Here is a 24,425-nt window from a genome sequence, read left to right as displayed (position 1 = left end):
TATTCTGCCTTGCAGAATCTCGTGTCTGGTCGTCGGCCTCTAACGACATGCTAGACTGAATTCCGGTCTGGAGCTGTGGGCTGTCGACGCTTTCCTTTTCACAGCTTTGATCGTCAAATATGGCAGCGCTGAAAAGGAAACATCTGGACAACAACACGCCGGAGAGCGTATGCAATCACATCGGAAAGTGTACTCCACTCTTAAAAAAAAAAAAAGAAATAGGTGTCACCTTACACGCTTTTGTCCCATATAACGCATCCCAAAACTTCAGTTCGACGTACGGCGCCACTACAGTCGAACAGACGGTCCCGAATTTTATGAGGGGCTTGATATCGGTGCGATATAACTGATTAAATAGATAAAGTACGTATCAAAGGCCACAGAAAGAAAACACTGAGGTTTTGCAGTAGGGTCAAGAAATCTCCGATTATTTGTTTCTGTAGTCAGTAACACGCACATTAGCTATTTTGATAAGTTGTACCGCACGGCTGTCAAGCCTCTCGTGAAAGTTAGTACCGTCAGATCGACGTCAGTGTGCTGTATGTCGAACTGATGTTTTGAGGTGTCTTATGTGGGACAAAGGATGTGAGAATACACTTTTTTTTGTTTTGTTTTAAGAGTGTATAGACCACTATATCGGAGAAGTATGTAAGAGCACATCTGAGAACTACAGACTTGCTCTATTATATCAATATGCTAGATTGAATGCTGGTATGGAGCTGTGAACAGTCGACGCTTTACTTTCCAAATATTTCTGCGATATAGTATAGTGTACCTTTAATAGTCAAATATCGCGGCGCTGTCCTGACGCGTCTCGTCTTCAAAAACGTCCACCACATGGCGCTAGTTGTCCGTGTGCTACATCTACGGCCGGGCATGCGTACTAGAGCATGCGTACCGTGGCATCGCGTTCTTTATTTTAGTTCCTGAAATGAGCTAGTCGTGATCTTCAGCCTACAGAGGCAAGATGACATCGGCTACAACAAATTTTATCTAGAACTATTCAAGCGCTGCTGTTGTTTGTTTCATCGAAATGTGTGCTGGAGTGGTATGTCTAGGAATCTACACCATGGTCTTCATGCTACCGTCATCGTCAGCGTCGGCTAGTGGTAAGTTAAAGCAACAAAGCATACATCTGGTCATGAGTGAGGAGTTAAGCCTAACTGTAATTCGCAGGCGCCCCAAGGGTCCACAGTGCTGGATTCCCGCCGGATTTGACTCTCGGAGATGAAACCGGTGCTCACTGCGTTGTGAGGAAAGACGGTTCAGGTCAAGTTTCCATCTTGTGGAGTAAAGACGGTGTGGAAATTAAATCTAACGAGCGGATCGCTGTGACGATGCCAACGACTAGCAGCTCGACACTGACAATCAGACGGATTGAACCTGGAGACATTGGGAACTACACCTGCATTGCCAGCAGCGGACACGGATCAAACGAGATCACAGTTCCTCTCACAATTTTAGGTAAGTACTGAATTCAATTTACAACGGGTTTCACAGAAAGCTAGGTGAACAAAAGCTGCATGCCATGTTCATCTGCAGTTTGTAATGATCCATTTTGACAACCTATGACGCAAGGACGCGTCGGCGATGCATATTTTAAATTTCTCACAGTGTTTCATTCTTTCGTATAACCTTGATGGCATGTTATCATTGAGAAACAGACATATTTACCAATGAAGGCAACGCTGCGCTGTTCACGCTCTCTTACAGCAAATTGTTGATCGTCAAATACCGCCGCGCTGACTTGATCGGTCTAGTCTTCGAAACGGTCCACGACGTGGCGCTAGTTGTCCGTGTGATATATCTACAGCCGAGCATGCGCACTACAGAGGACCTCAGCGTCGCCTTTTTCGATGTGTTTCAAGTCCCACAACTGACGTTGGTGGAAGGTATACCTGCCTAGACAAACTACCAGTAGAGTGAGTGTGAGTTTATTGAAAAGGTAAATGGATGAAATAGCCCTAGTCCTCGGATTCGTCGTTATGGTCGTCGTGCTACCGTTATCATCTGCTCAACGTAACGGTAAGCCCCAAAACATGGTCTGCATCGGGACAGTAGTAAAGCCTAACCATAATTCGCAGGCGCTCCAGGGGTCCACAGTTTGGGCTTTCCAACGGATTTGACTCTAGGAGATGAGACAGGCGCCCACTGCGTTGTGAGAAAAGATTCTTCCGATCCAGTTTCCATTTTGTGGCGCAAGGATGGCGTGGAACTGGAACCCAACGACCGAATAACTGTAACGATGGTGTCGACGAGCAGCTCGACACTCGCGATCAGGCGAATCGAGCTTGGAGACGTCGGCAACTACACCTGCACCGCGACCAGCATGCAAGGTTCGAGCGAAGTGACCGTTCCCCTCATCATCAGAGGTAAATCAGCGATCGAGTCGACTAATGATGACCACTGAAAAGCGGGGCCGCATTATGGTGTTACGATTAATGTAATCGCCGATAACTTAGACGTAATAACTGAGCTCAGAAAACATCTTGTTTCTCGACTTTATGTTATTGTGCTTTCTCATTATTTGCTATGTCACGGTTGAAGTATAGATACTGGACAGTTGAAAAGTGAAAAGATAACTCTTTCCGCAAGATTTGGCCGATCTCAGAAACAGACACTGGCATATTACCATTTTTTGAGTGCCTTCTCAAAAATCATTTACTATAGTTCGAACTTCCCGTCCGACATAAGCACGAGCTTCATTCAACTGAGTTCGAGCAAACAATTGTTCTCTTCAAATTCTTCACATGATAGGAGGCGGTCCAAGCTTTGGCTTCGAAACATACCCTGTAGTTTAAGATACAGCGCTGTGATTGTTTAGTGTGCGTTTTACGTTGCCTCTTATGGGTGGCGCAAGTTGTCCATACTCTGAGTCTCGATCTGTGATCTCTTGGACGACCATTTCTCCTGATTTCGCACGCTCAGTTTTCCTCCAAGATACCGCAACGTGCATCTCTTGTTGGGAGCTTGCAGTGTCGTCAGAACCGTTATAGATCTTCTAACAAAGACATTTTCTTGCGCGAGAGAGAAAATTTTTCAACGAGGTACATGAAGTCGAGCAGTCGCCCCTTCGTGATATATTCATCGGCTTTTTCTGTGCTGCGCATCTTTCGTATGTGACTTTCACAGTACGTACGTCGTCCATCTTTATAAAACAAAATGCAAACAGTTAAGATATTGATAGGGTAGGTCAAAAGGCTAACAAGTGGCTTTCGCGAATGGCTCCAAAGCTCCAGGAGTTCTTCCCCAGTCATACTGCCTTGGGCCAAAAATCCCAAGTCTCCTGCGTCGTTTACGAAGACAACGGCCACTTCACCTTCACTTGCAAGAAGGACGGCCTGCCACTGGAGCATGGCCCCGGTACAGCCATCAGACAGGTGACAGAGGCTGCATCTCTTCTCATGCTGGACGCGGTGACGGTCGGGGACATCGGAAAACACCTGCGTCGTCAGCAGTGGAGCGGGAAGCGATTCGCACACAGCCGCCCTCCGTGCACGTAAAAGATGACCCATAATCTTTCATTCCTAAGACACAGAGAGGAACAGGATTATCTCTTTGAGTGTTTAGAGTGGCAAGGAACGCCAATAGCAACTCGCTTTTTACAAACAATCGCGTTCTCCGACAGAAGTGCTGGGCACTGCATACGCAAAGAAAACCGTTTTTCGAAGGGAAGCATCTGCGGATGCTGTTTCACCGACAGCGCACTGTCTGGTCGCGACGTCACGAACTGAGGTATGATGCAGCCCTTTTCATCCTTCCAATTACGTCATTTTTGCCCTTATTTCGATTTTTTCGTTTCATCAGATCTTGGCTCATACACAATGAAGGATCAATGAACTTGTTTGAACAAACTGTATACCGAATGTTGCCTCTTCAAATCTCGCCGCGCTGGATCGCTCGCCTATTTTCGACACTGTCCACCACGTGGCGCTAGTTTCCCATGTTCGGGTCGTACAGTCGATCATGCGTACGAGCGACAGATTCCAGGAACAGTAATATTGACGACGACGCCTATAGGCTGACGTTTTCTCGTTTTGTGTGGAGACAAAAACCCCATTCGCCTTGAAATCGAACCGTGTTACGGGAGGCAAATCCGAGTTTCGCTCGATCTTCTGGTCGTGCCGTGACACCGAGATGAAGGTCAGGATCTTCTGTATAACTTTCTTCGGCACCATCCTCGCATCATCGCTCGCTCAGGGCAGTGGTAAGCCTAACGGATCGGCGGCAACCCTTCGAACCTAAGCCTAACTCGTTTCACAGGAGCGCCGATGGTTCACAGTACCGGGTTTCCACCGGATCTGACCATCGGCGATGAGACTGGCGCCCACTGCGTCGTGAGAAAGGATGGCTCTGCTCCAGTTTCCATTTTGTGGCACAAGGACGGCGTAGCACTGGAGCCCAACGACCGGATAACTGTGACGATGGTGTCAATGAGCAGCTCGACACTCGCCATCACACGAATCGAACTTGGAGACGTAGGCAACTACACCTGCACCGCGACAAGCGTGCAAGGATCGAGCGAAGTGACAGTTCCCCTCATCGTCAAAGGTAAATCAGCGATCGAGTCGACCAGTATAATGAGGATTCAAATAGAACGGGAGCCGTATTATGGTGTTACGACTAATGTGCTCACCAATATTTTAAACGCACCGACTTCTGGCGCCTTCTTTTTTCTACTTTGTATGATTTTCAATATATGCACTGTCGCGGTTGCAGTGTGGGTAAGCGACAGTGGAAATGTTAAATAATGAGCGTTTCAGCTTCACACCTCCTCAGAGGTTCTTTATGCGTTCGAACTTCCCGCCATACATAAACACTTAATTTAAAAAAATTATTCTTATTAAATATATATACATTATAGCTGAGGCAGTGCCAGCTGTGGCTTTGAGACATAACTTGAAGTTTAAGCTACAGCGCCTTAGAACCACAACCACGGGGTATGGTTGTTGAGTGTGTGCTTTACTTTGTCTTTCATAGGTGGCGCTAGTTGTCCATACTTTGGGCGATTTGCACTTGCGGCGATATGTGATTTCTCGGACGACCATTTATCTTGCTTTCGCACGCTCCTCAGTTCTCCTCCTGACGTCAAGCTACCACAACGTGCATCCCCTCTTGTGAGCTTACAATGTCGTTAGAACTCTTGACGATCTTCTAACAAAGAAGTTTTTCTTGCGCGAGAAAAGGGATTCCCCAACGAGGAACATGAAATCGAGCAGTCCCCGCTTCATGATATTCACCAGCTTTTTCTGTGCTGCGCATCTTTCGTATGTGACTTCCACAGGTACGTGCGTCGTTTATTTTTATAAAAATATACAAGCAGTTAAGATTTTTGTAGGGTAGAAGGCAAAAAAACAAAAAAAACAAAGAAAAAAAAACAAAAAAACAAACAAATGGCTTTTGCGCAGTGGCTCCGAAGCTCCAGGAGTTCTTCTTCCCCAGTCACATTGCCTTGGGCAAGAAGGCCCAAGTGTACTGCGCCGTTTACGAAGGCAACGGCCCCTTCAGCTTTTCATGGAAGAAGGACGGCTTGTCACTGGACCCTGCTCCGGGTTCAGCCATTAGACAAGTTACGGAATCTACGTCACTCCTCATCTTGGACGCGGTGGCGGTCGGCGACATCGGGAACTACACCTGCGTTGTCAGCAGTGGAGCGGGAAGCGATTCGTACACAGCCTCCCTCCACGTGAAAGGTGACTCATAATCTCTTACTTCGAAGAATATGAAAAAAAATACTATTAAAAAAAACATTAAATTACAGGAGCGATGGGGACTGCGCACGCGCAGGGGACCGTTTTTCGAAGGGAACCATATGCGCAGGCTCTATTTCCAAACCATGCTCAACCGTCTTGTCGTGAAGGTATAAAAAATGCGTACACTTCAGCTGTTATCCTGCCACTGACGTGTCTTTGTTATTAAGTTATTTAAAATTATCCGCCCTAGGAAATCTTGCTTCATACAAAATGAACGTCGTCAACGACGAACTGCACACCGAATGATACATTGCAAACTCTCAAATCTCGCCGCGCTGGATCGCTCGCCTATTTCCGATACCGTCCACCACGTGGCGCTAGTTTCCCACGTTCGGATGGTACAGTCGATCATGCGCACAAGCGACAGCTTCTAGGACAACAGCAAGCAATATTTTCGACGCCTACAGTAGCATCTTCTCGTACGAGTTTTGTGGGGTGGCACTACTTTATGCGGTTGTAAGGGCATGTATACACCATACTCGCAAATTTGAATTTCGTTCGACGTTGTGATCGTGTTCTGACACCGAGATGAAGACTGAGATCTTCTATATTACATTCGTCGGCACCGTCTTCGTATCATCGTTCTCTCAGAGCAGTGGTAAGCCCAGCAGATCTGCGGCGACTCTTCGAAACTAAGCCTAACTCGTTCCACAGGAGCACCGAAGGTTCACAGTACCGGGTTTCCACCTGATCTGACTCTCGGAGACGAAACTGGAGCTCTGTGCGTCGTTAAGAAGGAAGGCCCTGGACGTGTTTCAATCTCATGGCGGAAAGATGGCGCCGAAATCGAATCCAATGGTCGCATCACCGTGGCGATGCAAACGACAAGTAGCTCGACGTTGACCATCAGGCGGATCGAGCCTGGAGACATCGGGAACTACACGTGTCAAGCTAGCAGCGTCCAAGGATCCAGCGAAATCACAGTTCTTCTTGCTGTCGTAGGTAAACATTGCATTATCCCTCGGTTGTTATTGGGACGTGTCAATTACCGGCCACGCTAATCAGCTATACCTATGTTAATGGTTAGCCCAGTTGGTAGCGCTCCCCTGCAAATGAAGAGGACCCTGGTTCGATACCAGGACCAGGCGTATTTTTTTCAGCGCGCACCAGTCACCTATCTGTGTTTGGAGATTTGTGTTTGTCCTTCGTCCCCCTTGTTCGCCCTCTTCAGGGATTATTCCCGTTTAAGCTAAACAGGTTTCACGAGAGATCACTTTCGATGGAAGCATTTAAGCATTTGTTGTCGGGGTTCACTAACGGCATCTGTTGATCAGAACTGTGAGAAGTGGTCTTTTGCTATGCGAGATTATCGCTTTCATCCTGATCGGTTTATAATTAAGTCTGCTAAATGGTTGTGTTGTTTTTGTTTTAGAGAGCCCCGATGGGCGTCTGGTGTCTGAGCCAGGAAAATTTGCGAGTGCAGTACCAGTGTTAGCGGTATTTTAAATGCACCGCGCGGTATAGTGACACACGACCACATGCATGTAGGTATGCGGTGCTCATCCAGATCAGTAAGGCCATGGGTGGGGAATTGAATTCTGCGAAATTGGCAAAAGAATGATGCAAGCTTGAAAACGTGTCGATGAAAGAGTTAATTCGCCGCCCTGGTAGGGTGCCTGAATTTCCACCTTCGCAACAACGGTTAAGTCTGATTCACATGAAGGGATTTTGCTGAATTTCGACGTCGTTCGTGCGGCAAAAAATGCGTAGTAGAGGCTGCGGTGCTCATCGCCACACTTGCGAAATCTCAAATAAAATCGCACCATGGTGAATCGGTCTTTACGCTGTATCTGTTTTGGCTTAGTGTCTGTAGCAGTGCTCCGTGTATACCTAGTTAACTGACCGGGAGAAAAATATTTTAAATACTTCGTATATATCTGGTATGGGTCCCAATATATATGCTTAAAAGTCCGAAGTCACCACATGAAGCTTAATTGCTTCGTTTTACGGGCTGCGTTGCCTCGGAAACTGTAGTTGCAATATATCCGTTTGAGCGATTTTGCAAAAATCGTTACGCGCTTCGATTCCACATCATATAGTTTTCGGCAGTTCGGTCTTCGTTCGAATGAAACCGCGCGTGAGTTTTCTCTTCCGTTTGCAAATCGGACCACCACGTGGCGCTAGTCTCCCACGTTTGGTTCATACTTCCGAGCATGCGCACTGGACTTTGAGGTTCTGTTCTGCCTTGAACAACTTCAGATTGTAAATACGGTTGTCTTGCTGTGCTACCGTCTTCTCAGTTTTCCTGTTTCGTTATCAGTGAACTTACAGACTCAATCTTCAAGACGTAATTTATTCATGACGTCCTGAAGCATCAAGATGAAATTCGGAACGCGGGTCATACTCGCAGCCCTTCTTACCGTCGCTGTGATCACACTATCATCCGCCCAGAGTAGCGGTAAGCCTAACGCCGTCGTCGCCCTTGAGTAGGGAGAAGTTGAAGCCGAACTCCCTTCGCAGATGCACCGAAAGTCCACAGCGCTGGCTTCCCGCCGGACCTGACTCTTGGCGACGAGACTGCCGTTCATTGTGTCGTGAAGAAAGCAGTCACCGGGCCAGTTTTACTCTCGTGGCGCAAAGACGGCGCGGACGTCCAATCCAACGATCGGTTGACTGTGTCTAGGCCTACAGCCAGCAGTTCGATGATCTCCATCAGGCGAATCGAGCCCGAAGACGTCGGGAACTACACTTGCACCGCCAGCAGCGTCCAGGGCTCAAGCGAGGTCATGGTCCCGCTCGTTGTCATAGGTAAATATATGCCTGGTGGAAGCCTGCGGACAGAATGGGAAAAACAAATATTTTTAAAGGGACACTAACAGGGTATTTATGCTCGCCAATATTTTTATTTTCACATGACATATGAAAGCCCAACTACCCAGAACACAATTTCCGGTTCAAAATTCGTTTTCTTTCTGCCCGAAAACCGCCGATCGAGAACTGGCCGGTTTGAATCGCGCTCACTCTCTTCTCCGTGGTGACGTGCCGTTTTTTATGATTTAGACTCAACCACCAAAAATAACCAGAGTCGGCAGTCATTGAAAGCACGCACTCAGTATTAAAAATGAAAATACGATATCCATTTTTTGCGGCTTCTTAAAAGCCGCAAATACGTTGAAGAAACAAAAGGTTGCGCAGCCACGTGACTTCCGCTAATATGCGTGACGCTGTAACAAATATTGATTGGGTATCCTTCTGACACCATAATAAATCGCCTCGCAAAAAATAAAACCATTTTTTTTTTGTAGGGGTGTCAATGTCCCTTTAAATAATTCAGAGTCCGCGTTGCTCGAAATAATGTTGGGAGATATCCGCAAAATTATCGACGTGTTAACCATCCAACCACTTATTAAAGATATTCCGTTTACGTACAACCGCAACCTTTTAAGATGCCCATGAGGTTTCACATTCACCAGAGGGCTCAATCAGTTCAAGGAAGGTGTGGCTCTTCCGTGTCACGATCACATCAAGGCGGGGACGTCCTGCCCTGCCGTTTTCATACGACGACTTAAGTACAAACGAAGCGTAGGTCCTGACCTTTCTCTGAACTTAGCAGTGTTGGTTCGAACGTCATATGCTGTAACCAGCGTTGGGGATCGTCAAATTTAGCCGCCACGGATTCTCGCCATCCAGATTCCGAAACGAACCACCACGTGCCGCTAGTTGTCCGGGTTTTCGTATAGTGAAGCGTGCGCGTTGAGGAGAAACACCGAGCATTCCATAACTTCGTAACGCTCGCCCACCTTGCGAAGTGTGAACTGCGTTCACCATACAATGATGAGAGCGGTTAAGACTAGCAAATGCCAGGTGCACCCGCTGGCTACATTGCAGTCTTGGATCCGAATGTTCCCAAGAAAATCACTCGTGTGCGCAGTGCTCATCCTAGCAGGAATTCCATCGTCGTGTCTCCAGAGTGGCGGTAAGCTCGATATCCTTCCGTCATTTGACTCGAAGCTAAGCCTAACGGAATTTGCAGGCTCTCTGAAAGTCCACAGTTTCGGATTTCCACCGGACTTGAGACTCGGCGGCGAGACGGGAGCTTTCTGCGTGTTGACGAAGGAAGCGCCCGGCCCAGTCTCGATCTCGTGGTTCAAGGACGGCGTGAAACTAGACTCGGGTGGTCGGGTAACAGTGGTGGTGCAGACAAGCAGCTCGACACTCACGATCAAAAGAATCGAACCCGGGGATATTGGAAACTACACCTGCGTCGCCGACAGTGCGGAAGGATCCGGCGAAGTCACGGTTCCACTCACAGTGCTGGGTAAATTGCTTTCAAAGTCTTCCACAATGCAGGAATAGTCGTTTCCTAACTTCAGGAAGCTTTGAACTTGTCCGGACTGAATTCTCCGAGCTTAGACGTGAAACAAATAGAATGCTAGAGATGTTATTACTCCGATTTTGCGAAACTTCGCTTTGGCGGGACCGGCTTTATTGTTAAGCAAAAGGTGACTACAACGAAACTACGATTCTAACCGACGTAATGATAAATTAGAATGATTTTATGTAAAAAAAACTCGCGTCCTTCACCACTTGAATGACGCCGGTTGCAAGAATTTTATTACATTTTCTTCGGTCTCGAATATACAAATCTGGCCACAATGAATGCCCTGGAGCCGCTCTCCAAATCGTTCGCAACTTGATGTATACGCTCCCGCGTTTCACCTGTACAGCCGCGGGCACGCGCTGTACTTGTGCACATCGATGTCGTCCTATTGGACCGATCAGTCTTTTCTACTTCGGACAAACAGCCCCGCGACGTCCAAGGTCCCAGCAAGTCACGGTCCCGCTTGTCGTCATTAGTGAACACGAGGCAAGTCTACTCACGAAATGCGAAAGTCTAAGGCACGTAGAGAACACCAATTAACCTTTTCCAGTAACCCTCTGTGCACGCGTATACGATGTCGCCGGTTTTGGACAGCGCCGTCCCGCGTGACCAACGTCAGGTACTTTTAGTAAACAGCAAATCGCTTCGCTTTGTAGCGGGAGCTCGTGCCGTCACTCTGAAGCATGGATTGAGCGCGAGCCCGCTGGGCCCGCTTTCCGCAAAATACGATCTACTAAAACTCCTGATTGTTAGCACCTACTTTTGCGCGTGTTTCGTCTTTTTCTAGCACATAGTATGAGGCAAAAAGAAAGCAAGGGTAGTTAGGGATACGACCATACAACGACGCGATGCCAATGTGCTTTGACGGATGGAGGCACGTTGGGTTGTCCCTCATCTTTAGTTCGCAGACAAGTCCCCAGACGGTGCTCGTTACTTAAAAAAAAAATATAGAAAACGCTTTACTATAGCCGTGAATAGGTCGCAAATACGATTACATATAATGCATCTTCACAGCTTCATTTGTGCGCGTGAGCTCGAGTGAGGGTCACAGAAAGGAACGTTCTATTACCTCTTTGTGCGCGGGCACACAGGGGTCGTCGGGTTGTTTTCAACTAACAGTTCAAGAGCGGAAAGAGCGCCTGCTCCCACGCCGTGCTCCACACTTCACCTGCGTCGACTACGACTTGAATTCAGTAACGCTGATTCACCATCCTCAAATCTAGCCGCGCTGGACCTTGCCGCGTGAGTTTGGAAATCATCCACCACGTGGCGCTAGTTGCCCGCGGTTGGTTCGTAAAGTCGCGCATGCGTAGGGAAGAGGAACGCTGCGGTGCACTCGCTATTTGACGCAGTCAGCGACGCCATATCATACACGACGCCAGTACTTTGAAACATGGTAGAAGAACTGCAGCATAGCAATTTGCAGACGTTTCCGTTCAGTATGCCGTTTAGATGTGCCGGAGTCATATCAGAAAAAGTAGTCCTCTGCATAATACTCACCGTCGCAACGGTCTTCTCGTCGTCGTCTCTGGAGACTGGCGGTAAGCCTAATAAATATTACCAGTGAGTTGGCTCGACGCTAAGCCTTACGTGTTTTTACAGGTACTCCGACGGTTCACAGTTTTGGATTTCCCCCGGGTTTGAGACTCGGTGGAGAGACTGTGGCATTATGTGTGTTGACAAAGGAAGGCTCCGGCCCAGTGTCGATCTCGTGGTTCAAGCACGGTGAGAAGTTGGATTCGAGCGATCGAATAACACTGTCGGTGCAGACGAGCAGCTCTACACTGACGATCAGAAGGATTGAGCCCGGGGACATCGGAAACTACACCTGCATCGGACACAGCGCGCAAGGCTCCAGCAAGGTCACGATTCCACTCACGGTCTTGGGTAAACCCTTTTCTACGCCCGCTGCAATGGTACAGAAGAGGGTCTCTTTTTCTGCTCGCAAACTCGAAGCCTGCCGGTGAAACGTCCCCGAACTTGAACATGAGGCACTTACGATTAGAGTCACTATATGTCGTCCAAAGTAGCGGCACTCATTTCCCTGACTGTCTGATGCTGTTAAGAAAGTTATTTGTCCGTTCACGTCACGTGGCTTTGTTGGCTTGCCAGCGGCTCGAGGGCGCCGCCATCTTGGTGCTTGGAGTTGCACAGCAATGCGACCTTTTGTCTAGTACAGATACAGGGTTAGCAGATCACAAAGATGTCACTTTTCTCCGTTGTGAACTATATTATACTCCGTTGCACCTTAAGTTGGACCGCAGCCAAGGCTGCGCTGCAATGGAACCAATTAAGTGCATCTTCGTGGAGTCCTTGCGCGTTTTGCCATCACCGGCTAAAGCAATCGCGCACAGTGAACGCGGCGTGACCTTGCGCTTTTTTCTGTACGTGATTGGCTCAGCGGGTGACGGCAAACGCACACAGGTAGGATGTACCGGGGAAAGGGAGCAGCTAGGACGATGCATATCACTTTTTGCACCTTCCGCGAGGCACTTCGGCAAAAGCTGCAGGTGACAACTGGCAACATTGATTCTGCGCACCAAAAAAGGCAGAAGGACGTTTAACTTTGTATGATTTATTTCATAGTCAGCTGGGCCCCTTGTACTGGTAAACAAACGTGGCCATCGCCAAAGTGCGACTTTAACTTACGTGACTATATGTGGAGTCGACACTGCAGCGAGCTACTTTTGTCCCCTGCCAGTTGGACGACGCCGATTACGAGCGTCTCATAACTACATCGCGTCCACTCTCAAATATAGCCGCGTCGGGCCGTCTGGGATCGTTTCCGAAATCGTCCACGACGTGGCGCTAGGTTCCTGCGTTTCGTTCGTACAGCCAGGCATGCGCACTTAAGTCGAACGCGCTCCGCTCCTCCGAGGTTTTCGATCCAGGCTTTGCTGTGATCTCGCATGTTGTGACTTGTGAGTCACTTTAAAACTCTTTAAAATTCCCCATTTCTTGTAACATACCGAAGTATCGCGAAATATTCACGCACAAGATGGGCTTTAGGAACATAAACGTCTGCGTGGTGGTCATCGTCGCCGCGGTCTTATCGTCTGTGTGGAGTAGCGGTAAGCCTAACCGGTACCCGTTGGTTGCCTGCAGTCACCAAACGTTATTAATTTCACAGGCACACTCAAGGTCCACAGTTTCGGATTTCCGCCGGATTTAATCTTGGGCGTCGAGACTGGCGCCCACTGCATTGCGAGAGCAGACGATTCCGGGCCTGTTTCAATCCTGTGGCGTAAAGACGGTGTAGAAATGAGATCCAACGACCGAATAACTGTGTTGATGCCAACAACGAGCAGTTCGATGCTGACGATACGACGGATCGAGCCTCAAGACATCGGCAATTACACCTGCATCGCCAGTAGCGTCCAGGGATCAAGTGAGGTCACAGTACCTCTCGCAGTCACAGGTAAATCGTCGGCTTTCGTTTACGATTCTCTGCACACTTCCATTAAGCATCCTATTGAGAATTGGTGCGTCAGTATTCCCCGCGGATTTGTTAGAAACTGCACCACTTTAGCGTAGTCAATATAAGGTGTGACACTAACGAAACTGAAAGCTCTTCGAGTGTGGATGTCGATGACGTGGACAGCCGTCTAAACAGACACTCAAAAGAGTGGTCACAACAACCATGCAATGATTGCGATAACTCCACGTTTAGAAATGAGCGCTCAGCCGCTGGCTTTCCGCGAATTTAATTCGCTTCATCTCGCCTAGATGTCGCCACTTGTCCACACCTTGCGCGGGATTTTTGGTTTATGGATTTTGCATCGTACAACGATGTTTTTTTACTCTGCGTCTCCTCGTCCGACCGATGTGACGTGCTTTTGCGAAGCAGTTTTAATCTCTCTGTTATCGTTTCTGGACAAAAACGTTAGCGTTTGTATCGGAAAATCCTTGCTGCCATGTCGTCGAATGCCCATTGCCATCTTGCCTGCGTCCTCTGGCTACTGTACTATTCCCATGTTCTTGGAACAACTGCCGGAGGTAGGTGCCGTCTTCACCGTCGCCATTGCGATCTGTGAAGATATCGACAAAGTGTTAATAGCACCGTCACAAAACCTCGCAGTTGCTCCGAAGCTACAAGACTTCTCCTTCTCAAGTCAGACCGCAATGGGCAAAAGGGCGCAAGTCACTTGCGCAGTCCTCGAAGGAGACGGTCCTTTTGATTTCTCCTGGACGAAAGACGGATCGCCACTGGGTCGCCGTACAACAGTCAGGCAGTTAACGGACTCGTCTTTGCTCTCGCTGGATGCTGTCGTCGTCGGGGACATCGGGAACTACACCTGCGTCGTGAGCAGTCCCACGGGAAGGGATTCCTACACCGCCGTGCTCTCTGTGAAAGGTAGAAGGATTCGTTGTCCCCGTATCTATGCATGATCCCAAAAAGGCGTTAGGTCGCGGCCGAGACTCGACCCTTCCAACACTATATTTCTGAACGCCGATTCGTGCGGCGTATCCGAAAGCGCCTCGGTAATTCGTCGTCGTGTGCGGGCGTCGGCTGTCTCCTAATTTTGAGATATATACTCCATATTATCGGCGTAGAATAGTAGTATTGTTCGCCGCTCTGTAGCAAATCGTGCGACTAAAGTCAACGTGAACGGTCTACCAACCCAGGTAATTGTAGTGTCTAATACAATTTGCCAGAATGCATTGCTTTTTTATTATTATTATTATATCCGTATATGAATACGTCCCACGACACCGTGACGTGTTTCCCGATCCTCGTCGTATCACAGCTTGTTAATACACAAAAAGGGCAGCGAAAAAGGGCAGCTTTCTATTTTATGGACACCCATTAACAATTTGACGCATTCCCATCTTCCCTATGCCGTAATCACAAACACGTCCCGCGTTTTCCTTGCACGCAAGCTTGGAGCTTGTTAGATGAAACTTCTACAAGCTCGGACATAAAGCAATATAGCCTTTTCAAAAGTGCGAGCGCCATCCAGTAACTGCTGGGACAATGATCCGAATCCTCCATTGTTCGAGCACGTGACCTCTGAGCATGTATATTGGATACGAGGGCTACGTCAGCGTTCGGCGAGGACTCGGATACACTCACACGCATCGTGCCCAATGGATGGATGGATGGATGGATGTTACTGGCTTTGTAACGGGCGGTAGCTTGCGCCACCTAGCCCCAAGTCTAAGAAGCAACATTGGCGGTCGCCCTTTCTTGGGCGGTCGCCGAAGAAAGGGCGACACCCAGTGTTGCTCAGTGGACTTTTGAAAAGGCTCTGATGCGGTCCCAGAGCTGAAGTACTTCATTTGTTCTTATGTCATGTTTACTTTGGCTGGGTCCCGCTTAGATTTACTGGAAACAAGAAATGGCTACAACAAGAGCACGATCCATTCTAAACGACTTCGTTATGTCGTTACGAATAGAATCAGTGGCGTAACCATGATTTTTTTTTCTTTCTTTTTTTTCTGGGGGGAGGGGGTGAAGAAGTGCCTGCGACGTCTATGCTTGATGCTTGGGGTGCCGGGGGGGGGGGGGGGGGGGGGGGGCGGGGCAAAATGCATGTGTATAATATAGGGTCGGCTCGACTTCGACTGGGGAAGGGGGGGGGGGGGCGCTAGAGTCATGAGCCCCTACCATGACTCATCCGCTGCATAGAGTCGGTTTTACCGTAACCAACTCTTATCCCTTGCCAGTGGGACGGCACCAGTTGCAATGACCGTCGAAAGTACATTTTACCCGCCTTCAAATGTAACCGCGTCGAACAGGCCTGAGATCGTTTCGGAAATCATCCACCACACGGCGCTAGGCTCCCACGTTTCGCTCATACAGTCACGCATGCGCGCTAAGTCGAACGCGCTCCACTCTTCCAAGCTTTTCGATCCAAGCCGTGCTGTGATGTCGCACGATGCTACTTGTTAGTTACTGGACAACTGCTAGAATGCACGATTTTCCATAACATATAAGAACATCGCAAAATTCCGACGCCCAGAATGAACTTCGGGAAGATCAGCGTCCGCGTGGCGGTCGTCGTCGCTGCGATCGCATCTCCTGCGTGGAGTAGCGGTAAGCCTAACCGGTAACCGTTTGTCGCTTGCCTGTCACTAAAAACTATTAATTTCGCAGGCACGCCCAAAGTCCACAGTTTCGGATTTCCGCCGGATTTAATTTTGGGTGATGAAACCGGTGCTCATTGCGTCGTGAGAAAAGACGCTACTGGGTCCGTTTCAATCCTGTGGCGTAAAGACGGCGTGGAAATGAAATCCAACGGTCGAATAACTGTGTCCATGCCGACAACGAGCAGCTCGACGCTAACGATACGACGGATCGAGCCTGGAGACATCGGAAACTACACCTGCATCGCCAGTAGTGTCCAGGGGTCAAGTGAGGTCACAGTTCCTCTCACAGTCACAGGTAAATCGCCTGCTTTCGCTTCGGATTTTCGCACGCTTCCATTGAGCCTCATGTGGGGATTTAGGGGTATGTCAATAAATGTATAAAGAATACTCGCCGCGGAACTGTTTGACACAGTTCTAGTTTAAGGTGGCATCAAGATGAGACTCAACAACGTTCAAGATGGATGTTCTTTATGTCTAAATACTGACATGGACAGTAGTGCAAACGGACACCCAAGGGGGGATAGGCAAAATCCACGCGAATTTTGCGAGAACTCAATGTTTGGAAATTAGCGCTCCTCCTCTGTGAATTTGATTCCCGGCCTCTCGGCTAGGTGGCGCCACTTGTCCGCACCTCGGCGGGATTTTCGGTCGTGGGGTTTTTCTTCATAAAACGATATGTTTTACTATTGGGTTTTACTACGTGTCTCGGCGCTCGACCGATGTGACGTGCTTTCGCGAAACGGTTTCAATCTCTTAGCAATCGCGGAAGTGTTCTAAAGAGAAACGTTTGTGCCAGTATTGGTGCCTCCTAGCTGCCATGTCGTCGAATGTACGTTACCACCTCGCGTCCGTCCTCTGGTTCCTGTACTCTTCACACATTGTTGGAGTGACCGCTGGAGGTAGGTGCCATCTTCATCGTCGCCATTGCGCTCCGTAACAAAATCTTGGAAATTGTAATGTTAATAGCACCGTCATAAAACCACGCAGTCGCTCCGAAGCTGCAAGACTTCGCCTTCTCCAGCCAGATAGCCGTGGGTAAAAAGGCGCAAGTGCACTGCGCAGTTCTTGAAGGAGACGGTCCTTTTGATTTCTCCTGGACGAAGGACGGATCGCCACTGGGTCACCGCGCAACGGTCAGGCAGTTGACGGACTCGTCTGTGCTCTCGCTGGATGCTGTCGTCGTCGAAGACATCGGGAACTACACCTGCGTCGTGAGCAGTCCCACGGGAAGCGACTCCTACACCGCCGCACTCTCCGTGAAAGGTAGAGGGAACCTTTGCCACGCCCTTGGGTCACGGCCCAGACTTAAGCCTTTCGACACCATATCCGTAAACGTATATTCGCAGCACACATATCCGAAAGCGCCATCGCCACTTTTTCGTCGTGTGCGAGAGTTGGCGCGGCCAATTTAAAATAATGTAAAACGAAGACCGAAGTATAGTGTTCGCAGCTACACAGTAAGTCGTGCGACCGAAGTAGAAATGAATAGTCTGCCAACCCAGACAATGCAACTAAAGTGCGTGGACGCAGCTCAATTTATTACATTCGTGTATCACGTTAACGTCATAGGACACAACGACGTGGTTCCTCATGCACCGTTTTTGTTATGCCGCGACCAAGTAATGGGTCACAAAGTGCCTTTCTATGGACCATTACTAATGGTTCTCGTAAAGGAATGTTCACTCACAAACACAAATTCCAGAGCAGAAGGAACGCTTCCTCCGATCCCTCAACTACATCAACTGCACGTAACTAACCTCAAATCTGGCCGCGCTGGACTTTGCCGCGTGGGTTCGGCAACCATACACCATGTGGCGCTAGTTGCCCGCGTTTGGTCCGTACAGTCACGCATGCGCACCAAAGAGGAACGCTGCGATGCACTCGCAATATATTTTGACGTACTCAACGATGACATGTTGTGCACGACACCAGCGTTGAAACGCGCTCTAAGAAACAATTAAGCGTAGTAAATTTCAGGCGCCTCCGTTCGTTATGTCGTATAGACGAGCCAGAGTCGTAGAAGGAAAATCAGTCCTCTGCCTAATACTCACCGTCGCCACGGTCTCGTCATCGTCGCCTGTCGAGGATGATGGTAAGCCCAAAGAATGTCACCGGTCATTTGACTCGAAGCTAAGCCTAACGCGTTTTTACAGGCGCCCCGAAGGTCCACAGTTTCGGATTTCCACCAAATTTGAGACTCGGGGGTGAGACTATAGCCGTGTGCGTGCTGACAAGGGAAGGCTCGGGTCCAATCTCGATCTCGTGGTTCAAGGACGGTGGGAAGTTGGATTCCAGTGATCGAATAACAGTGATGGTCCAGACAACGAGCAGCTCTACGCTCACGATCAGGAGGATTCAGCCCGGGGACATTGGAAACTACACCTGCATCGCACGCACTGCGCAAGGGTCCAGCGAAGTCACGGTTCCACTCACGGTTTTGGGTAAACCATTCTTTACGTTTGCTGTTCGCGACCCCAGCGACGTTCATTTAACCCCCTTTCGGCTGGTTCTCATTTTGGCCGCTAGGCCCCGCCGGTTTACGCTGCAGACTTGGATAGGCCGTAGCTGCCCGCTGCTCGCCTTCCCGTATTCTCCGCTGATTGGTATCGCCTCCAGTGGATTTGCAAATCTCCACATGATGGTCGTACTTTGTCTGCTCGCAAGCTTTGAGCTTGCCTGGAAACACTTCTCTGAGCTCGGAGATCGTACGATTACGTTGCAAGAGCTGTAGCTGCTTCGTACTCTTTATTCACATCCATTTGGGTTGGGGCCGCGCTACGGGTAAACAAAAAATGGCTACAACAAAAGCACGCTTTCTAACCGACTTCGTTGCAAATGGAGCAAACTCTACATTACTCAACTCTTGTCTTAGCCAGTGGAACTGCACCAGTAGCAAGAACGTCATAACGACACTTTCTCCACCCTCAAATATCGCCGCGTCAAACACATTGAGGCTCGCTTCTGAAATCGTCCACTGAGTGGCGCTAGGCTCCCACGTTTCGTTCACACAACCAAGCATGCGCACTGAGGTCGAACGCGCTGCACTCTTTCCAAGTTCTCGAGCGATGCTTTCGAGGTGTCGTCTCGCATGATGCGTTTAGTCAGTCACTGCGCAACTGCTCAAATTCACAATTTCTAGTTACATGCCGGAACATCGCAAACTTTTGACACCAAAAATGGGCTTCGGGACGATAAACGTCTGCGTGTTGGTCGTCGTCGCCTCGATCGTATCGTCTGCGTTGAGTAGCGGTAAGCCTAACCGGTAACCGTCGACCGCCTGTTTGTCACTAAGCATTATTAATTTCACAGGCACGCTCAAGGTCCACAGCTTCGGATTTCCGCCGGATTTAATCTTAGGAGACGAGGCTGGCGCTCACTGCGCTGTGAGAAAGGACGGTTCAGGATCTGTTTCAATCCTGTGGCGTAAAAACGATGTGGAAGTGGAATCCAACGACCGAATTACTGTGTCGATGCCAACAACGAGCAGCTCCATGCTAACGATACGACGGATCGAGCCTGGAGACATTGGAAACTACACCTGCATCGCCAGTAGCGTCCAGGGGTCAAGCGAGGTCACAGTTCCTCTGACTGTCACAGGTGAATCCTTGGTTTTCGTTTAGAATTGCGTGAACACTTCTATGGGTCTATTCTGAGGATATAATGTATGGCGAGAAATGTATAAAAATACGCGCCACTGGCTTTTCTTTTTTGTTTCGTTTTTTTAACAGCCCTAGTTTAGGTTACAATCAAGTTATATGACTTATTGAAAGTGGATGTTCTCCTGTGTGTGGATGTCGTTAACGTGTGCAATCGTCCAAAAGGGTACCCGGGAGGGGATGTCACGAAAACTACGCGATTCTCGCGATAATTCGATGTTTAGAAATGAGCGCTCTACCTCTTTCTCTGCGATGTTGATTTGCGTCACCTCGCCTGGATGGCGCCACTTGTCCACACCTTGCGCGGGATTTTCGGTCATTTGATTTCCCTTGATACAATTTTAGGTTGTACTTTGTGTCTCCGCGCTCGACCGACGTGACGTGCTTTCGTGAAACAATTTTCCTCTGTGATCGTAGAAGTTTTCTGAACAAAAACGTTTGCTTAGCATTGGAGCCTTCTTACTGCCATGGCATCGAGAGCCCGATACATGTTCGCATCCGGTCTCCGGATTCTATACTTCTCACACATTCTTGGAGCGACCGTCGGAGGTAGGTGCCATCTGCATGGACGCCATAGCGGCCCAGCATGAAATCTATAAAGTGCCGATGTTAATAGCTCCGTCCTAAAACCACGCAGTCGCCCCGAATCTCCAGGAGTTCGCCTTCTCGAGTCAAGTAACCATTGGCAAAAGGGCGCAAGTGCACTGCACCGTCTTCGAAGGAGACGGACCTTTTGAGTTCTCCTGGCTCAAAGACGGCACACCCCTCGGCCATGGCGTCACCATCAGGCAATTGACGGAATCGTCGTCTCTACTCACGCTTGACGTCGTGACCGTCGGGGACATCGGGAACTACACCTGCGTCGTGAGCAGTCCCACAGGAAGCGATTCGTACACCGCCGTGCTCTCCGTGAAAGGTAGATGGATCTTTTGTCCCCATGTCACGCCCCGATGCGAGAACGGCTTTGGGTCGCGGCCCAGACTCAAACCATCCAGCGTCATATTCGAAACCGTCGGTTTGTGGGGCACTTGCATTATTTCCGTACCATGTTCTTGTGCCCGTACCTTTTGCAGCATACATTTGGCAACATCGAGACTGCTTTTCTCCGCATGGCATGCCAAAAAAAAAAAAAAATCGATTTTGCGAGATGTATGCGGCAGAAGATAAGGGCCCAGGAGCATGGCACGGAGCAATGGCGGCTGCTACAATGCCATATGACGTCACGTGGAAGGTATGTGACGTCACACTGAGAGCCTAAGAAACGCAGGGCATGTCCCGGGCATCTCATTATCGCTGTACAGACAGTGAGATTGCGAGCCGATAAGAACGAATGAATTACAAGCGCGAACATTGTAATGTTGTTCGTAGTTGCGTAGTAAATCATGCAGGCAACAGAACCACAGTTTATGACACAGTTAACCCGAATGCACTGCTCCTGTTTTCTTATATCCACGGCTGTTGACGTCATACGACATCGCGACTTATCTCCTTCATTGCACCGCTTGTTAACACATGAATATACAAATTTCTGTGCACCCCCCTTAACAATTTGACACACTCTCAGCTTCGTAATACCGTAATCACGAACACGTCCCGCGCTTTCTGCATGAACGCCGGAGTTGCTCGAGGGGCCACGAGGTGGCGATAGTTGCCCGTCCAGCTTCTTAGCATGTGCGAGAAAATGATACATACCGAGTGAATTTCGTTCGTCTCTTCGTCGTGTTTCGTAGTGGCACACGGACGGAACTGTCGCACTCTCAACCTTGTTTCCTAAAGAACTCCACATTATTCAACTAGAAGCTTGCCTCAAGTTTGTTGTGTAACCACCAATGAAGATAAGCGCTCTTCTTAAATGGCTCGTCGTCTTGCATTTGACGTCATTTGGCTTCGCAAACGGCGAAAAAGCTTCGACAGGTAAGCCTTTTATTGTCGCTTCTCATATCTTTCATTGCGATAGCATCGTTTTGATGATCCTTAATTATATTGCCGTTTAAGCCGTGTTACGTTCCTCATTAAGTATATAAATCATGCAGTAAGCAGAGGAAAATCCTTCCTAGCTGCAATCTGTATTTTTGTTTGCTAATTCTGATGGAACATTTAATAGCCATTAAACGCGAACGTATAGCCTATTCAGCTTTTATTCCAAATTGTTAAATAATGAAAGAACCAAGAGGTTACTTATACTCGGGACTGTTGCATCATTTATACGCCTTAACAATAGCCACATTAGACTAGCACGAAATCTCCTAATGTATAGTACTAGTAATCTTCCGTCGTAAAATTAAAGCTTCACCATTTTTTTGACGTGTTTATTGTTCTATGTTCTTCTATCATTTCCTTCCTCTTTTAACTCCCCACTACCCCCTCCCTTAAACAGAGTAGCCAGCCAGGACTTTAAACTAGGTTAACCTCTCTGTTCTTCTTTTTCTCACCCTCTCTCTCTCTCTAAATCCCAGCATAATACCACCCATTGTTGTTAAGTAATTAAACATCTTGTACGACCATATCTGTTACTCCTTCTCAGGGTCATGTGCTTGAACAGAAGCCATGTTGCATTCTAGAACCTCCGAAGCTTCGAGAGTTAAGGTTCCCGGATGACCTTTCTGTGAACGAAGAAACTACCCTGAACTGCTACGTTCGCCGAGGTACCGAGCCGTACCGGTTCGCCTGGTTCAAGAACGAGGTGCCTCTCGTGCCAAACGACAGAATGTCCGTAGCCCAAGTGTCCGGCCGAATGACCACGCTGACCTTCCGCAGCGTGAGCCCCGAAGACGTGGGCAACTATACGTGCCAAGTCAGCAACCCCGCTGGAAAGGACACGGTCAGCGCGACCCTGCACGTCACAGGTGGGCCGGATATCTGCGAAAGGATTGATTGTACCCTAAGCGTCATCTCGTAAAAGTGTCTCAGCGTGTGCATTGACATCGTTGTGCACACGGCGTATATACTTCATCGTGCTCAAAAGCCACGTAGGTCTGTCATAAAAGGCTCAAAATACCCGGTATGAACGTTTTATTTCATGTTTTTTTATAAGGAAACTTCAGAGCCTCGTTCGTTTAGTTTGACTACTGCACTTCAATTGGCTTTTTGACAGGCTGTCGACCCTTCCTCTCCTGTGTACCTGCAGTCGTGCTGGTAGATAATGAAAATATTATAACTCGAAGGCTGAAACACGTCACGTTGAGAACGATGATGTAATACATAATAATACAACGACACAGAACAAAGATCGTGTTTTTACGTTATCAGTGAAGCTACGCTATGTTTTCGTTGCATGACGAAAAACCTCGAAACACCGAATCTGGGAGCGCTTCCAAGTGAGTTCCCATGAAACAGATATCAGGGAACATTTCATTATGAGGACGATGTGCAGTGGAAACTTAAAGAATTCTGTCTCTTAATTTTTCACTATTTATGAAAGCGGGATACGGCCCACGAGTGCTCCTATACATGTGCAAGCCGTGCAATTCTTGAACGACGTTAGAACTCCCGCGTTTTTCAGTCTGAATATGCATGTGATACGTATCGTTCTCAAACCGACTACAATGTGGCGCTAGTAGTCCACGTTTCACCTATAAGATCTTCGACAATTTTCACCCATGCGGAGTGAGGACAGCAGACGGCGTCCAGTCTATACGTGAACGTTACCCCACTTGTCTGCGGTGCCGCCGAGCTCAGTTTATCTCATTTGGTGCAAGCGATTGTTTGAGAACTCAAAGATGGCCGTCCGAAGATGGTTTGCCGTCGCTACAACCGTCACCGTGATGATTTTGCCGGTTGCGCGGGGCGACGGTAAGCGCCTCTCGACATTTAATAACCTCGACTTCTGGGCTCGAGCTAAGCCTCGTTCATTTCACAGGCCCACCGAAAATTCACAGTACTGGTTTCTCTCCGGATCTTTCGCTCGGCGATGACACGGCGGCAGTATGCGTCGCCAAAAGAGAAGCTGGCGGATCCCTTTCGATTATGTGGCAAAAAGACGGCGTAGAGTTGAAGTCTGTCGGCCAGATTACGGTATTCCATGCGGCCAGCAGTTCGACGCTCACCGTAAGACAGATTCGGCCAGAAGACATCGGAAACTACACCTGTACCGCTACCAACGCCGAAGGATCCAACGAAGTCATCGTGCCCCTCGTGGTATTAGGTAAACGGCTATCGATCTGCAAAATTTAGCATGTTTGCGACACGGCAATTGACAGCCCTGTGCTGGGCGTGTTCTGTGCATTTACGTGCTATAACGCTTATGACGATATCTGGACTTGGACACTGCTAGTTTACCGTAAATGTTCAATGCCATGTCTCTGATTTAGTACATAACTCTACGTAAAGAAAGATTGAAATCTTACGGAGAAGTGCCGATCTCGGTCTCTCAATCATGAAGATTAACAGTTGCATGCAGGCACGTAGCCAGGGGGGAGGGGAAGTTGACCACGGGCCCTGCCCCGCTCCCCCCCCCCCCCCCTCAAATCTTCCAGTTTGCAAAGACCTCCTCTCCCCCCCCCCCCCCGCCCCCCCAAAAAAAAATAAGAAAAAAAAAGAATCCTGGCTACGCGCCTGGTTGCCTGTAGTACATCTGCAAGAGAGGAAATGAAGTTCGTTTTTTCT

General features: G+C 48.7%; 3 protein-coding genes across 11 annotated transcripts in view; all 3 read left to right on the top strand.

The window, feature by feature from the left end:
- Positions 1–1,858: 1,858 nt before the first annotated feature.
- Positions 1,859–24,425, top strand: part of LOC115326096 (Down syndrome cell adhesion molecule homolog) — an 81,135-nt gene continuing 58,568 nt past the window's right edge. The window contains exons 1-2 of one of the 9 annotated variants that reach the window (XM_029986834.4): positions 1,859–2,025; positions 2,085–2,372. In XM_029986834.4, the coding sequence (XP_029842694.2) occupies positions 1,950–2,025; positions 2,085–2,372 (364 nt within the window). In that variant the 5' untranslated portion in view covers positions 1,859–1,949. Of the gene's footprint in view, positions 2,026–2,084; positions 2,373–5,081; positions 5,285–5,408; positions 5,694–6,115; positions 6,352–6,407; positions 6,696–12,934; positions 13,146–13,204; positions 13,493–14,158; positions 14,429–15,820; positions 16,112–16,171; positions 16,460–16,915; positions 17,064–17,151; positions 17,428–18,305; positions 18,606–24,425 lie in introns of those variants that run through there. The other 8 variants (XM_029986825.4, XM_029986831.4, XM_042286898.1 and 5 more) reach the window with 8 other exon arrangements.
- LOC120840268 (opioid-binding protein/cell adhesion molecule-like) lies at positions 21,532–23,078 on the top strand. Its single transcript, XM_040210688.3, has 2 exons — positions 21,532–21,734; positions 22,382–23,078. The coding sequence occupies exons 1-2, from the start codon at positions 21,650–21,652 to the stop codon at positions 22,717–22,719; spliced, it is 423 nt and encodes a 140-aa protein (XP_040066622.1). The 5' UTR covers positions 21,532–21,649; the 3' UTR covers positions 22,720–23,078.
- LOC121833519 (papilin-like) lies at positions 23,299–24,195 on the top strand. The gene is made up of 2 exons (XM_042286905.1): positions 23,299–23,612; positions 23,680–24,195. Exons 1-2 carry the CDS (start codon positions 23,540–23,542, stop codon positions 23,991–23,993), a joined length of 387 nt encoding a protein of 128 aa, XP_042142839.1. The 5' UTR covers positions 23,299–23,539; the 3' UTR covers positions 23,994–24,195.

This window comes from Ixodes scapularis, unplaced genomic scaffold (genome assembly GCF_016920785.2).
Source record: "Ixodes scapularis isolate PalLabHiFi unplaced genomic scaffold, ASM1692078v2 PGA_scaffold8__174_contigs__length_109621045, whole genome shotgun sequence".
Lineage (NCBI taxonomy): Eukaryota > Metazoa > Arthropoda > Arachnida > Ixodida > Ixodidae > Ixodes > Ixodes scapularis.
Note: the sequence above shows the minus strand (reverse complement) of the source record. Positions and strands in the feature narration are given on the sequence as shown.

Coding starts and splice junctions, on each gene's coding strand:
- LOC120840268 (XM_040210688.3), top strand. CDS start 21,650: ATGAAGATAAGCGCTCTTCTTAAATGGCTCGTCGTCTTGCATTTGACG. Junction 21,735..22,381: donor CGGCGAAAAAGCTTCGACAG/GTAAGCCTTTTA, acceptor GTTGCATTCTAG/AACCTCCGAAGCTTCGAGAG.
- LOC121833519 (XM_042286905.1), top strand. CDS start 23,540: ATGGCCGTCCGAAGATGGTTTGCCGTCGCTACAACCGTCACCGTGATG. Junction 23,613..23,679: donor GCCGGTTGCGCGGGGCGACG/GTAAGCGCCTCT, acceptor TTCATTTCACAG/GCCCACCGAAAATTCACAGT.